General features: G+C 44.1%; 1 protein-coding gene across 1 annotated transcript in view; it reads left to right on the top strand.

The window, feature by feature from the left end:
• Positions 1–10,674, top strand: part of TFAP2D (transcription factor AP-2 delta) — a 62,254-nt gene extending 51,580 nt beyond the window's left edge. The window contains exons 7-8 of the mRNA XM_084830341.1: positions 3,560–3,673; positions 10,455–10,674. Of these exons, the coding sequence (XP_084686467.1) occupies positions 3,560–3,673; positions 10,455–10,674 (334 nt within the window). The remainder of the gene's footprint in view (positions 1–3,559; positions 3,674–10,454) is intronic.
• The last annotated feature ends 6,298 nt before the right edge of the window (positions 10,675–16,972 follow it).

The following is a 16,972-nucleotide window of genomic DNA, read 5'->3' as shown; positions in this document are numbered from 1 at the left end:
TTACAGATGGATTGCTTTATCATCTGCTCCAGAATTTTCCCAGGGATTGATGTCAGACTGACTGGTCTGTAGTTCCCAGGTTCCTCCTTTTTACCCTTTTTGAAGATAGGGACAACATTAGCCCTCCTCCAGTCATCTGGCACTTCACCTGTCCTCCATGATTGCACAAAGATAATAGACAGCGGTTCTGAGAGTTCTTCAGCCAGTCCCTTTATTACTCTAGGGTGCATTTCATCTGGCCCTAGAGTAATTAGGCTCTCCTCCTCCTCTTCTTCCTCAGATGAATCCTCCTCCAGGTAGGGCATGACAGGCAGTATGATATTGGCAGTTTTATTTTCAGTTCCTTTCCAACTTATGCCCAACATGGAATTTGCCTTTTTCACAGCAGTCACACACTGGGTTGACATTGTCATCAAGCCATCCACCACAACCCCAAGATCTGTTTCTTGGTCAGTCACCACCAGCTCTGATGCTATCTGTGTATATGTGAAGTTAGGATTTTTTACCCTCTTTGAAATGCTGAGAATCACTTGATATGGACCCATGAATGGGCTGTAATGCAAGCTCCTGCATGGGGAGGAGGAAGGAAGCTTTGGCAGGCACACAGGCTGTGGAATTCCTCCACACATGAAGTGTCACTATACTTCCTACAGAACCACCAGAGTGTGGCCAGGGTATTTTAGATAATTGATGCTGGTGTTCTGTGGCCTGCGAACAATTGGTCTCCAGTGACTCTCATCTTGCATGCTATATTGAGAGTATGTCTGTACTGGGTTTTGTTGGTCACACAGGACCAACATGTTCCATGAGGGACATGCATGTAATGCACTTAAAATTTGACTTTAATAAAGGACTAGGCAAATGCATGGAACCAAGGTCTATCTACCTATGGCTATTTGTCATGAAAACTAAAAATGGAACCACCATGTTCAGTAGCAATATATCTCTGCTTATGTAATGCTCAGCATACACAATAGGGAAAGTCCCTATTACTGCAGACATAGTGCAGACCTAGACAGATTTGTGGTCCATTCAGATAGACAATTCATATTTCTAATATGAAAGCAAATGCATCTACTACAATTTTTCATTTCCTATAGCTGCATAGTGTTTATGAAATAGTGTCAATTTTTTAAAATGCCTTGCTCACAAGTACATTGGGCTCGGAATGTGTTGGGAAAGACCCACCCATCAGATTTGTTTTCACTCTTGAAAGTCCTATTGAAATCCTGACATGCACAATAGAGTGCAGCTGAACAAATATTCTGGGAAATAGTTTGATTTGTGGCTCTCCTATCTGTTAGTTGGACGGTATAGAGCAGAAGTTCAGAACCTCTTTCAGGCGGAGGGCCAAATTCCATTTGGAGACGCTCTCAGAGGCCACATTCCAGCACAGGGGTGGGGGGGAGCCGAAGTAAAAAAGGGCAGGGCCAAAATACCTGGTGGTTCATGAGTCATTGAAAGCAACAGAAAACATATCATTAAAAAAACTCAGCACAAGAATGAGGGGCAGTTCGCAGCACATACAATAACTTTTAAACATTAACCATCTCAGCCCCAAAGGGCAGACATCTGCTGAAATGGAAACATTTTAATTAGGCCACAAAAAATCCTGGCAGTGGGGGTCAAATCCATCTCCTTTGGTGAGGAGTTCCACAGTCTGTGGCCAGGCACCGGGACGGAGCAGGACCGCTCCCACCTCCCCACCAGTTGCACTTCTGCTGCTGACAAGACGTGAGGAGCCTCCCCGGTCAAGCTCAGCAAGAGGCAGGCTCCCATGGGAGTGGTTGTCATGAGGTGAAATTAAGCATATAGGTGAAATTCATGGAGGTGTTGAGAGAGTGGCCTCATGGGAGCGGGGGATGGGTAGCTGGTCATTGTCTCTTTTGAATCTTGCCTGGGGAGTCTCACAGGGGTAACGTTGTATTGTCCCCTCCTCCTCAGTATGTAAGCATGGCCTCTCCTCAAGACTATGAAAAGAATAGTGCAATGGGATGCCACCAATATGCTAACACCCAGTTCTGTTTCCTTTGTTCAGCTGACTTTGATGCTAGACAGTAGTCTCACTCACACAGGGGATGAGCAGAGCCCAAGCACTGGGGGAGGGGAGGGTGCACTTTAGCAGGGCCCGGTGATTCTGGGGGCGGGGGGAGCGGCCCAGGCAGCAACCTCATTACCATATGGGGGGAAAACTGAGGCTAAATTGTAGATCAGGCTTGAAGATACTTATGGAAATGTATTTCCATGTATCTACTGTCCAGATTGAGTGGGATTTGCTAGAGCCAGGCAGAAACAATGTTAGACTAGAACAAGCAACAGTCTGAACAGGGAATTGCTGGCCCAGGCAGAAAGAGTGTCTGCCTGTGCAATTAAACTAGGATGTGTAGTCTGAGAGGCAGGGAGATTTGTGCTTCCCTATGTGACATGCTGTATCAAAAACTACCAGACCCAGAACTCCTTTGCCTAGGCAGGAGGGAGGGACTGCGCCATATAAATAATCTGAGGGGCAGCAGGAGCCAGTGTCACTGGTAGGATTTGCAGGTGCCAAATGGATATGAGTATATGTCTGATACAGACACCCCATGCTGTCTTGTCTGACTATACATACAAATCAGGCAGCCAGAAGCATAAAGGAGATTCAGCAATGGGAACTAAAAGAAGCTAAAGGACACTGATCAATCCTCCAGCTTTTTGAAATGGACAGGGCCATTCTACAGTGTGGCTCAGGCAATACACTAACCAGGGAAGCAGATTAACAAAAACAAGATTTAAATGAACGCAACGCAGAGACTGTGTCTGTGGAAAGTGAGGATGAAGAAAAGCTGCCAGATACACTGCGCAACTGCAGTCTGTTGCTTTCAGTAAATACTTGGATAATACTACCATTATGAACACCATATTCAGAAGAAGGTTTACAAAAAGCAGGAGTAATATTACACCAGCTGATACATGTTTTTTCAAAGGTCCAGGCTTGTGGCCCAAAAACATAACAGATAAGTCATGGTTTTGCAATGGAAAAGGACAGAAAAACAAAGCTTTAAAGAGAATTTGTGTGTTTATAAAATGTTGGCAGTTGTGTTGGTGCATTAGAATTTAAAAAATCAAAACTTGAACAGGATAATCCCTTTAATGGATGGGCAATGGACTTTTGGACTGCAGTTGGACTGCAGCTTTTGGACTGCAGTTCCCACCATCCCTCACCATTGGCTATGCTGACTTGGGCTGATGCAGTCTAAAAACATTTGGAGGCCCCACGTTGCTCACATTGGAGGCCAAGATTGAGGACATTTAAGAGTTCTGTTTCCTGGAGCAGTGTCAGGAGAATAGAAGCAGCAGCACATATACAAACATACACACACACATACACACACACCGTCCAAGAATATAGAATGTAACCACCTCTGGTGTAAGGCATTCCTCTGCCAGAACGTTGTAAAATATTATATTAGATATAAATTATAATACCTTTACTGTGCTAGTACATAATGTGCTGTGAAGATAATTTTCTCAACAAACTTGGTATGCATCCTTGACCATTACACATCCCTTTTGACTGTAGGCAAATATGTAAAGAATTCCAGGACCTGCTGAGCCAAGATAGATCACCCTTGGGATCCTCAAGACCTACTCCAATATTAGACCTTGACATCCAGAGACATTTAACACATTTCAGGTATGGCTTTTGAAGTCCATCTGTGGAGTCATTGTAATAAAAACATTTGAAATTTTGGAGATGCTGGTGAACATTTTAGATGTCAATGTGCAGAAGCTGAGAGGAAAGCTTCTTATACTAGCAAGCTCTACGTTAGGACTAGGATCTGTTAAAACTTAGAGACTGAGCTGTTGCCAGCCATATGTGCTGTGGGGTGGGGGTTTCATACAGTGTATAAAGGAAGGCTGCTTAAGCTCTTGGCCACTTAAGTTGGGGCACCTTCCCAGGCTTAGTCCTTGTGGACCCCCTCAGAGTTTGCACAGCTCATTGGTTCCCAAGGCTCAGGAGCTTCTTTCAGCCTGACCTTTGGGGGACAGCTCAGGACTGTACAGCTCTTGAGAGCCTGGATTTTTTGTTTTCTTTTAGAGGCCCTTCAGGGCTTCTTGCACAGTTGCTTGTCCAAGACTTAGAGTGGAAAATGATAAAATAGCTGCACCCAGGCCCTGGGACTGCCAAGAGGGAGGCTCATCTTGCCCCCTCCTTAATGGCTATCCATCAGATGCTAAAATCTTCCTGTTTAAGAGGGCTTTGGGGCCATGAGTGGTTTTCAAGCTCCTGTTCTGATTTGATTTAAACACAGATTGCTTTTACTGCTGGAAGATGCCCAATTGTTTTAATAGCTGCTTTGCATTTTTGTTGCAGCTTGATTTTGTTTTCTGCTGATTTTGGCCATTTTCGTTTATCATATTTGTTTAACTTATTATTGTTAGCTGCCTTGAGCTCCTTCAATGTACATGTTTAAAGTAAGTAAATGATCACTTGATTAAACCATTTCCATTCTTGCATAACCGGCATGCATCTTTGATGAAAAGTTCTCCAGTGGAATATGCGGGTGTTTATCATGAAATCTACACGCATGAAAATGTGTGCAAAGGCTAGGATGCAATAGAGGCACACTTTGAACGGCTCATCTAGGTCAGCTCTTCAATTCCAAGGTGCTGCTTTGCAGCACATGAGCTGCGAAGTGCCCTCTAGTGGTCCAAGAGAGAAGCAGATATTTCTCTTCTACTCCTCTGCTAGCGAGTGGAACAAAGGAAGCCGAGTGTGTGTATATCGCAACATACGGAAGCAGAAAGCGAGAGGCTACTAGGTTACATTTTCACCATTGCACCTAAATGAGCATTCAGTCTTAAACAGCCTAAAACAAATAAGCAACATCTGCCTAAGTAGAGACTGCGTGGGATAGTTCCCTAGCATTCCCCAGGCACCGATTATGTCAACGTGGCTGAACAGAAGGGGAGCTGTAGATGGAGCAAATATGTCTGACACTTCATGTTCCATCTGAAGTGTAAAAATGGAATATTTCTAGGGGTTAATTTGAAAATCCTATAAGCGCTATGATTTTATGGAACCAATAAGTAGTCCATATATACTTGCCTTGTCTTGTGCTTTTATGACAGCTTATCTGATTTTTCCCGATTATTGTACTACAACATTTCGGGGGGGGGGGGGACATAAACACCACCTGTAGAACTATTATAAAACCTTTTCCATAGCATTCAGTAATTATATTTGTGGATTCTATTAGCACAGGTAGCATAGAGGGTATAGTTACAGGCCTCCAAACTTCCCCAATTACTCATTCTTCCAGCATCAGTTTAACATAACAGCATCCTTTAAAAAAAAAAAAAAATCTGTGGGTTGTGTGAACATCCATGCCCCCACCTGACTGGCATTTGGATTTATAGCAGCCTCCTTCATGCATTACTTGTATGAAGGGGGTCCACATGTAGAAGGAACAGTGGGACCACAGCTCTGGCCCCACCCCTGAGATCGCACTGCTTCCTGTGGTCTCACCCCCAGCATGGACACCTGAGCCAGAGAAGTTGATATTCACAGACTTATGCATGTAGGCTTCCACAGGAGCTGGGTCTTTGCATGATCAGCATTCTAGCTCCTGTGGACCTTCAGGGTTCTAGCTCCCAGGCGCAGAGGTCCACCATGATGCAGGAGGGTATGTGCTGGTATACTTGTAACTGCTCTTCAGGAAGCAGTCTGCACAGGACCATGTGGTGGGCCAACAACTGGAGGCAGTGAAAGCCATGGAAAAGTGTGATGATTTAACTAGGAAAGCTAGGAAAGTGTGATGATTTAACAAGGGAGTTGCAATCAAGAGCACTAAAGACAGTATTCACCACAAATTCAGTTCTGTGAAGAACTGAATGGATTGGTATTAAGCCTTTGATTTTTCAGTCACAAGGAGTGTCATTTCAGCTTCTAAGTAGCAACTTAAACTAGTTGTGGACTGAGGAGAAGAACAGAAGCTATTTTTTCAGATAGTATACTGGGGTTGTGAGTAGGCATTTTGGGGGCCATGTGGACCACCCATGGGGTTAGATGCTTTCCATAATGAGCAGGGCACAGTGGAAGAACATGACTCTCTCTTCAAGCATCATCAGTCAGCCACAGCATGTTGTAAATATTTGACAGCAGCTTCTGCTGCTAGAAATATCCAGACTTGGCCATGGTTTGAAAGTGGGGATAACCAGATGGCGTCTTCCTCTTCTTCTCCTTGTCCTCCCACAAAGAAAGAAGCTATTTCTTTTGCAGTGAGACTGAGCTGTGTCAGCCTGGGGGTGGAGGGCTGGGGTGGGATGTGAGACACCTTGTGGTTGCTGCCAAAGGAGAGTCCAAGTCTTGGGGGCTGTTTGGCTGCTTTCACAGATATGAAAGGGTATCATTAAAACATGACAGAGACTTCCCTTCCATCAAACTTCTAGGCATGGTTTCATAATACTGCACAATAACTAGAAAACGTTGGCGCTAAGTGCTACCTCCCCACCCTAAGATCTCTGAACACTCTTTAGAGTTATGACTGAATGCTTGTTCCCCACAAACAATACTATCTGCATTGCATTAATAGGTTAAATAACTTGTTCCAACTAATCATAAGGCTGGCAGTGCTACTGTGCCCCTCCATCTGCAAAGCAAGGGAGGGCAGAAGGGCTGCCACCATCACCGTGCAGTTCCAGACCAGCTGTGATTAGTGCATATCTGCTGATCTGGCTGGTGAGCATCTGTTCTTCTGCCCACCTCCTTGATTCCATGCACTGAATGGTTATTGGTTTAAGCAATTTATATAGGCCTGTGTCCCCAGCTGTGCACCCCTTCTGTTTAGCAAAAGGGTGACTTTTCTACCTGTTTGCCAGCCTTCATTTGTCTTTAAGGTGGGGTGCAGCAGTGCAGGCCTGGGGTGCAGCAGTGCAGGCCTGGGGCCCCAGTCTGGCCCTCCAGGGTCTCCCAGATGGCCACACCCTTTCCCCTGGTACCGCCCCTTTCCCTGACCACCAATTGCTTTGTGGCTTCCTGCCTTTTGTGCAGTTCTTTCCCCCATTCTAAAAGGTTGAATACCTCCCATTACACTTACTTATTGGCAGCTAGAGCTGTAAGCTACAAGATGCTGGTATTCTTTGTAATTTTGGCCCCTCCCCTTTTGCCTCCAGCCCCGCCCACCACTGGAATGCAGCCCTGAGAGCTTCTCCAAAATGGGAGTTGTCCCTTGGGCGGAAAGAGGGTCAACACCCCGACTTTAAAGTACCACAAGACTCTTTCTTGTTTTCATTACAACAGACTTACATGGCCACCCCTCTTGAAAATGTTGTTATTGTTATTATAAGATATAAAAACAAGAACCACAATAAGTACACATTGTTTTTGTTTGTTTTTTGCAATTTATCTTCTCTCTCTATATATATATAAAAGGAAGTGTTTGTTTGTCCTCATTGGACTCAAAAACCATACGTTCGCTAGTTATGAAACTTTTAGGATTTGTTCTGCCTCTCTCTGGGATGGTTTTAGGGATAGTGAAAATTTCATCCACCATCTTGAAACAAAATGGCAGCCAATCAAAATGTTTAACGATTTATAGCATCAATACTATTTGATCAATTTCAACCAAACTTGGCGTGGTGATTCAGCACTGCAGTGAGCACATTTTAAACATAGATTTTAACCATATGATTATCTATAATCTTAAAAGAGGATGTGTCTCTGTCCATCTGTCTGTCTGTCCATCATCACCATAGCTCCAGGACCGTGAAAGCTAGACACCTGAAATGTGGCATGTGTACTAAGGGGACCCTAGGAATGCGCACTTCGGTGTTCTTTTGTTTTTAAAACACATTCATGTTAATCCATTTAAATGGGTTCATGTGGCTGAAGCCTGCACTAGCATCTTCAACCACTAGGGGCAAGCTCCCCGAACAGGCACACAGCTTTGCAATCCATACAGTCTGAAGCCAAGAGAGATTAGTAGAGGGTCAGAGTTCTAGGCCTGTCCCCTACCTCCTGCTATGGGGCAGCCCCCCTCAGGGGAATGGAGCGGACAGACCCCTCTCTCAGGGGACTATTGGGGTGCACCATGGCAGGGGCCATGCCTAGGGGTACCAGCAGGTGTGGCTTAACTCAGACACCATGTGTCCAACTCTGATAACTCCATAGCTCAGCTTAAAGGCTTCACTATATCAAACTAAGGGCTAATCAAACCCGTGCGAAGCTGGGTCACTTTGCTAGTCTTGAATATTTCCAAAATGAATAGAAGACTTTTAAATCTTGCCTTGTGAACTGAAACCTTTTCCCTCACCCCAAAATCCTTGCTATAAAGTAACATCCAGTGACGGTGTTTTGAGTGATGGTAATTTGCTACCAGCTCTACAGAGTCATAGGGGCTCAGTATGGTTCCACGTATTTGGACCTGTGTCATCTGATTCAGATGAAGGTGCCACTGATACCAAAATATGCCAGCAATAAGTTCTGAGTAAGACCCATTCCGACTCTGAAGAGGGAGCCTCTCCTAGCTTCCCTCGTCAAGGGCTGGGTGCAATACAGACTTATGGAGTGTAGAAATGGCTGCCAAGGCTGCCTAGGCATGGTGGTGCTCTTTATGGTGATTTATCATAAAGGGTGTCATCATGTTTGTGTAACTATGGCAGCCCTTTAACACACACCTGAAAATACTACTAGGGTTCTCAAGGTTCAGTGGAAAAAGGGTCAGTAATCTTTAAGCTCCTTGGTCAGTACAGAGATGCTTGTTGCACCTTCTCCCTGACACAAGCAAGCAGCAATTGATGGGGAGGGAGGCTGACAGAAGGCCCAGCAGGGCTTGATGTGCCTTCTTGAACTAGGCCACTAGATTGCACCTGTGCAGGTAAAGGACTGGAATGAGGGCAACCAGCCTGTGGCCTTCTCCCCCTCTCAGGAACTGCTCAGCAGTGGTGTGCGGAAGGCACATGGACCTCCATACCAAATAAGGAGCTAACTAGACATTTCACAGATGCATGTGTAACTCAGCCCCAACACTTGCGGATCTTCCCTTGGCTTTGCTCCAAATCCCCCATCACTCACCCCATGGCTTTTCTCCTTACCAAATTTCAGAATGTGTTTGCAAGAAGGGCACCACAATTCCAAAGTATGCAGGGAGCGACACAGCAAGAGGTCAGGGCAATGGGAGGTCACAGGCAGGAACAGTTCTGAGTCTGAACCTGTCAAACAGTGTTGAGAACTCAGGAGGGTTGCCAAGTCCGTCTCCCTTGCTAGTGCTCCTGTACTTTTCATGGCTGCATAATAGGCAGAAATCAGCATGTGAAGCTTTCTCCACCATTGGCTTGCCATGACAGGAAATAAACCCTTGCTGATTTCTGCCTGCCAGGCAGCCATTAGAGGTACCAGAATCCTCCCAGAAAAAGAGTTGGCAACTCAAACTTTAATTCACAGTGAAGGCCAAGCTGCATGTGATGCAGGAGATCCATAATTCGGTCTGATGTCTTTTCTTTTTCTAAATGCAGGGCTGTGCTATTTTGGAAGGGGGTTAACCCTTTACCTCCCCACCTATTTCATGATGAAAATGGCTTTCACTTTGCTCCCACTCCCTCCCAAAATGCTACTGGCCTTAGAGGGGAAAATCTACAGGCACTCCTAAGTGTTCAAACTATTCCAAATGTAATTTGGCCCTAAGAACAGCCACACACATTACGACTGCTGTGGGAAACACCATGGTTACAACGGTTACAACATTCATTTTCACAGCAAACATGTCAAGGACAGATGCCAGGACTGGTCTGGTTGGGCCAAAGGTCCCAGATGGCTGTAGCAGTGATGTTTTCCATGGAAATTGTAATGAGCAGAGCTGCTCTAGCTTTGAGGCTTTGGGTGTGGGGAAGTCTTAATCCCTCCTTGTCCCAGTAGTGGAGGCTGGTGGATCCAGTTTTTTGGGGGGGATTCCATTCTGGGTTTTAGTTAGGACCAGCCGGGACCCTAAAGATGCTATCCAACATGCTGAACCCAGCTGGGGGATTGGGTTCAACACCTTGGATAGCACCTTTAGAGTTCTGGCTGGTTCTGGCTAAAACCCAGAATGGAATCACCACCCCTCCGAAACTGGAGCCACCAGCCTCCACTGCACTGCAGTGGACAATCTGATTGGGCATCACATCATATCACTTCAGGAAATTGAATGGTGGCATCTTCCGCCAGTGGGATCAAAGCATCCTTTTTGCAGTGGATGAAGTTATACTGGTTTATACCCACTGAAGATCTGTTCTCCAGATGCTTCAGACTTAACCCTCCAACCAGAAAATCAACTTTTGTAGTTTTATCTGGCCTGGATGTTTTGTTTTGTTTTTTCTTGTCTCCCTCCCTCAAAAATAATACATATTTTAGTGGGCATGTCTCCCATTTCAGCAAAATGAAAATCTGTGTACAGTAAATTCTTCAATATTTCTTTCTCTTTCTCTCGGCTTTACAGTTTGATCACTCATGGCTTTGGAACTCCTGCAATATGTGCTGCCCTAAGCACTTTCCAAACTGTGCTCAGTGAAATGCTGAACTACTTGGAAAAACACACAGCGCACAAAAATGGCGGAGCAGCAGAATCCGGCCAAGGACACGCCAACTCAGAGAAAGCCCCCCTGCGGAAAAGTTCAGAGGCTGCTGCAAAAGAGGGCAAAACAGAAAAGACAGACTAGCTACATCAAACAGAATCTATTTCCAGAGAATCTTGATGCTGATATTTTTTTTAAAGCATCTCTCTCTCTCTCCCTCTCTCTCTGTATATAAATATATATATATATATCTATATATCTACATATCTATATATCTCATTGAGGGTGATTTAGTTCCAGTGGACCAAACTGAATGGGGAAAAACATTTTTAAAAACTCACCAACCCTAGCAACCCTACGGACAGCAATGTACAGTAACTGTGTGATGAAATTGTCACCTTTTTAAAAGTGTTGCTCTCTAAGCTGCAGTGTGTGTGTGTGTATATATATATATATACACGTACATTTGATCATTCCAAATGATAGATTAACACGTTTTTTTCTTAGCACTTCCAGACTTGGAAAACACAGCACAACACTAACCTGTTACAGTCTAGGCCTGAACCCTTTTCTGATTGGACAGCATAACTGGGGACTAAGAAAACACAGGATCCTGGGATATGCAGTTCCCAGGTGAACTTGTGTCATATCGCCCATTTGATGGATGAAACAGAAAAGAGTGCTTCCTTCTCTCTATTGCCCTCTGAGAGACAATATGGAACAACGCCTGGAAAAGAAAATGGAAGAACTTGAAGATCTCAAGAATAACAAACACTGCATTATCAGGTCTGAATCTTGGAGTTTATGGTAAATCAACACCAGAGTTATGTCAAAGCCTATCAAGCATCAGTCCTTCTATTTCAAGGAACAGTCTTGGTGCCTTCTCTTGGGAGGGTGTCACAGTTTAAGATGGATGAGCCCTGGTGGTGAAGGCCATGCCGTCTTCCCTTTAGTTAGGAGAAGCTGGAATACATCATAGCCTGACTTCTGACCCTCTTTCCTACCAACCCTTAATATTAGCAGCTGAATTCCATCTCTGCAGAAACCACAGGCAGGTGCATGCTCTGCTGGATCCAAACAGGTGACTGGAGAGATCAACTGTCTTGCCTCAGTTTTATGATGTTTCCCTCTCCCCTCCTGCTTCAATAGCTTGTTTAGTAATGTGACTATGATTAAGTAGTAGTGTTCAGATGTTCTCTGGGCACATGTAGAGGGTGGACCAGGATTGCTCCTGCTGGCTCTGGCCCTATACACTTTTGATGTATGTCTGAAAGAGCCTACATGCAAATACACTGTATGCATGTAGGCTATGATTTTACAATCAGGGACCCTTGAATAGGTAGTGTTCCTGATCACATAGACAAAGCCTCCACATGGGCAGTTTCTACATGTGTAGGCTGTTACAGACATCATGCTGAGGGCAAGGCCAGCCGCCAGGATCCTGCTTCCCCTTCTACATTCATTCAGAAAATCTCTTAATAGTGACAACATGTTTCCAGAACATACATTCCTAAAATGAAGGGTTATTACAAACCAGCACACTATCGAATTCAGGTACAAGTAGCCATGGCAATTTGTAGTGACCTTGTCCATTTACAGCCAACAGTTTACAGCAGCCTTCTCCAGTTTGGTGCCCTCCAGGTGTTTTGGACTGCAGCTTCCATTATTCCCATCTAGCATGGGCAATTGCCAGTCTGGCTGGAGATGATGGGAGTTGTGGCCCAAACATTTGGAGAGCAAGGTTGGTTTACAGTTCCAGAAAAAGACTTTGTGGTCCATCACATGTCTAAACTAACGACATCTGTTTTGACCCTCTGAGCCTCAGGTCATAGAATAGAATAGTATAGTAGGGTTGGAAGGGGCCTACAAGGCCATCGAGTCCAACCCCCAAACATAGACAAAGCCTCCACAGAACAGGTCTTGTTCTGTTTGGCTTATGTCCATTGAAGGCGCAGGAGAACTCTACTAGTTCTGGTTTGGAATCAGGCAATAGCCTTTGCACTTAAGGATTAGCTCCCTTTCAAGCCTTTCTTCTTAAAATATGATGCTTCTGACACTCCATACCCTCATAAACAACCCAAAATCCCGAGTAAAATCAACTTTTCATTGAAGTGCCATAAAACACATCCAGAATCATAATCTAACTTTGCAGCCAACCCTTGTAGCTAAAGTTGGAAAGCACAGATGTATAAAATAATATCCTGAGATGGTGCTCATTGCCCACTTTATTCCTCCTGTTGGTTCCAATGATACTACAGCACCTGACTTAAACACACCGGCTCATACAACGGGTCTGCCTGTGTGAGTTGTATAGCACTGGAGCTATGAATTCACATGAGATCCTCTTCTGTACATCAGAAAATTGCAAGTCATGATTTTACCAGTTCACAGAAGGAGAGTTGAGCTTGCATGACTTCATAGTTCGGACATTACACTGCTCATGTGAGTTGACTGCTCACACAAGCAGGGTGGGGGGTATTTTGATTGTGTGTGACAAATTTAGCTGCTGGATTATTGTCAAAACTGTCTCCCAAAGTAGCAGCACCAAGAATTCACAATAGTCTGTGGTAAAGTTTATTCAACTTACTGTGATCTGAGCTTAGTGAGTAAAAAACCCCATGCGCTGGTTAAGTATATGAGTGTCCCTATGTTAAGCACTTATGTGCCCATACAGGGGTCATACGATGAGTCTGTTGCTTAAATAGGAGCCATTTGTTACACACACACACACACACAAGAAAAGAAATTAAAATGGTGTAAATGTGGATCCATCAAAGTCAATGGCACTACAAACTTTCCATACCTAAACATTGGTTCATTGTAACTTCATTAAAATAGTGCTAAACCTATGATTGTGTAAATGTTGTTGATGCCCTCCGCTCCGAGCCATTTGTACTGTAATATCTTTGGATCCAGAATTCAGATTAACACTCTCAAGTTCTTGTTAAATATGGTAGTAATATTCTTTGTGGGGCAAAGGAAGCAGATACCTGGCCCCCTGTAGCCATCATTAGTTCCAGTCCTGCTATGACCACAGACATTCCTGATCAAATGCAACAATGGTTGCTATTATTCAGGCACTGCTGTATGTTCAAGAGAGAGCTGAATACTTCTTTAGAACAAAGGTGGATAAATATTTGGGATTATGTATTCAAAATTCATGGGGTCCATAATGAAGTGTGCCCCAAAGTATATGGGCCACTACATTTTTAGCTGGTAAAAATGAAGGGCCTTTCATTAATTTTTAAATCCTGGCAAAACATTTATTAAAGTTCTAGAGCCCTTTTCCCTCCATATTCAAAAGTCACACTAGAGTTAACTATTCAGTCTTTAAGAATCATTTGGTTGCTTCTGTTGTCAGTCGATAAGTAAGCTTATTACCAAAAGATTGCCATCTCTATTCCCCAACCAGGCAGAAATCCATACTTAGAACCTCCTTCACATATGTTTTTTTAAAGTATACACCTAAAAATGTAAAGTGTGGATGTGACTAACAGCTGTTTGCAAACATGTGTCTCAGACAAGTACATCTGTCAGAGAATTGGAGATGTGCTGCAGCCTGAATGTAATGTGGCTTGAAGGCTAGCGAGTGCATCCTTGGTGACAGCACCAGTTTGTTACTGTGTAATGTGTGAACTTTCTTTCAGCGCTGACTTGATGTTCTATACAGTATAAGACTCGGTGTACATTCTTTCTCAAACCTCTGTGTAAATACCACCCACTGTTCATATCTTCCTTTCGAGCTTTCCTCACAGGCATGGTTGTTTTATAAAAGCACTAATATGGTGGCATCCTGTTTTTATTTGCAACCTTGAACCCCCACCCCACCCCCATGTAGCCTTGTGTGGTTTCTTTTTTAACTGAAAAGAAGATCAAGCCTTTTTGCTCTGGAAATTAATGAATCAGAAAAGGCTGCTGATTAATCCAAATTAATTTGAATTTATCTTAGCCTTCAGAGAGGGAACTTTGCTGTTCCAGTCATTTACTTTAAAAAGGGCAAGAGGGGCTGATAGTAAGAACATTCAGGCCAACATGAGTTATATTGTAATTTCAAACTCTTCCTCCTCCTGGCTGGGTTACAGACTTTGTAGAAGTTCTGACTGGGAGGTTGGGAAGATGAGGTCATTTTCCTACGTTGGGTAAAGGTCAGATTTCAGTTTCTTCAACTGATAATACTTTTAAAGAATTATTTTCCTTTTATACAATCGATTCAGTTCTGTACAGCAATTGTTGTGATTGTACTTAAATGTGAGTGAGCACTTGGTCACAAGCAAGGCAAACATCATTGTTTCTCCCCCCCCCCTTTTAATGCGACAGTTTATAATTTGGTGGTGAAATGCATACTCCTTAATCTTTCTGTTTCTTATATGACTTGTCCATTAGACATGAGTCTATGAAGATGATGACCACATTTAAGTGAACATTTCACAGCAATAAATTCTATGTTGATTTATGCATTTGGAAATAATTTTTGTCTCTAAGATTTCTAAGCAGCAATCCCAGGCAAAAATAGGGTTGCTTTTCCCCACCCCTTTTCTAGAAAAGCATCTCTGCCTTTAATGACTGTAGCAAGACGTTCAATAGCTACAGCTTTCTTCATCACTATATTAATAGCCATGCTGAATTTCTGCCCGTTACACAGTGTTGAAGGCACTGAAGCACACACTAACAACTAGAAGACTGGATGTTCATAGCCCAGTCCTATTCAGTAGCCGTGGTGTACTGAAGCCATGGCAGGCAGGGATGCCGTGCCAGCACTTTTTAGCAGGGACACTGATGTCACCTACCACCTCCCTCAGAGCTTAGTGGTTTCCTCTAAGCTTAGCTGCAGTCCTCAGAGAAGGGGGGGGGGTGAATTTTCACAATGTTATATTGTTCCCTGTTGTAATGCAAAGTATGTTGCAACAGCTTGATCTTGTATGGGCAATTAAGACTTTAGTTTTTCAAAAGACCTGCTCCTGGTGGAGATGCAAATGGCTAGAACTGATTTGTTGATATAGATCAACACAGCTGTCTGAATTTTTGGACTCTCCTTTGGGGTGCCGGCTGTGGGGAGTGTCATGTTGAGCATCTGCCCTTCAAAATTTACCACTACACCAATTTCAGTGAACCCCTTTGAGTTCACTGAGTTTTACTCCCAAGTAACTATGAATAGGAAGGCAGGCAGGCAGGCAAAAAAGTTTTAGGGACTCTCAGCACTCTGGCCTGAGTAAGTGCTGAGTAAGATCTCACCTATGTGGATTCCAGAAGTAGGAATCTTGGGAATATTTAAAATGTGCATTGGAGGAAAATTATGCCTGCCAGGCATTTCTTCTTGCTTAGAGTACTGAGGTACTCTAAGGGGCAAAGCTGCACCAGGTGAAAGATCTGCTTTCTATGTAACTATTGAAGGTCCAAAGAGTCTTCTCAGGGTTTGGACCTGCCAATCTAATGCATCACCTGCACTAGTCAGATGTGTGGGCTGATAGTAGGGCTGACAACTGACTAGGAAAAAAAGGACTTATCTTGCTCCTCTAACAGCAGCTGGAAGTGCAGAAATCAGCAGGTGAAGCTTTTCACAGCACAGAGATAATAGCATCACCCACCTCAAAGCTGCTATTAGCTAGGAGGCACAAAGGATTTAAATTAGAATCCAGGAGGAAGGGTTAATCCCTTCCTCTGTTAACTTGTAACCCCACCTGATCCCATTCTTCCTGCTGCCCCGCCCCCCAAAAGACCCAACTCTTTTTTTAAGCAAAGGAAAAGACAAGCGATCAGGGCATGGATCTAATTTGTCATGTCTAGTTCGATCCTTATACCTGTAGCTATGTAAAAGCATACTTGAAAATGTCATCCCTTGGGGTGAATCAAATATGAGGACTCTTAGGATGTGACATGAAAAGCCAATTGAGACTCATGCTATTAGGGTCACCAACAGATGCAGAGATGGGCAGAACACTGTGCCTTTAGAAGCAGAAGGAATCTGGGCAGGTGCAACTCCATTCCTTTGCAAAGTGAGCTGCATCAACTAAACACACATTGGTCTGGTTCAGATGACATGACAGCCCACCATTGTTTAGTTAACCCTTGGGGTGCCACAGCTTAAACAGCTCTCACCTATGCCATGAACTGTTTTAGGGTTATGTGACAGTTGTTTAACCCTCAAATAACCCCCACTGCTCTGGTTTGCATGATAAACAAGCCACAGCAACCCCCATGCAAGGCTTGCATATTTATCCAGCATGCACCACAGCTCCTCATGGGTAAATTAACCCCTAGCTCCAGCTTCTGGAGCAGCCTCAAGGGCAGCCCCACATAGACAGCATTGCAGTAATCTAGTTACTAACTCCTGCACCACTGTGGCCAAGCTATCCCTGTCTAGGAGAGGCCATAGGTAGCAAACCAGATGAAGCTGGTAAAAGGCACTCTGAGCCGTTGTGGCCACTTGGGCCTCCAGCGATGG

The sequence above is a fragment of the Heloderma suspectum genome, chromosome 1 (genome assembly GCF_057233095.1).
Source record: "Heloderma suspectum isolate Gila_16-S chromosome 1, 16-S_ref, whole genome shotgun sequence".
NCBI classification, from domain to species: Eukaryota; Metazoa; Chordata; class Lepidosauria; order Squamata; family Helodermatidae; genus Heloderma; species Heloderma suspectum.
Note: the sequence above shows the minus strand (reverse complement) of the source record. Positions and strands in the feature narration are given on the sequence as shown.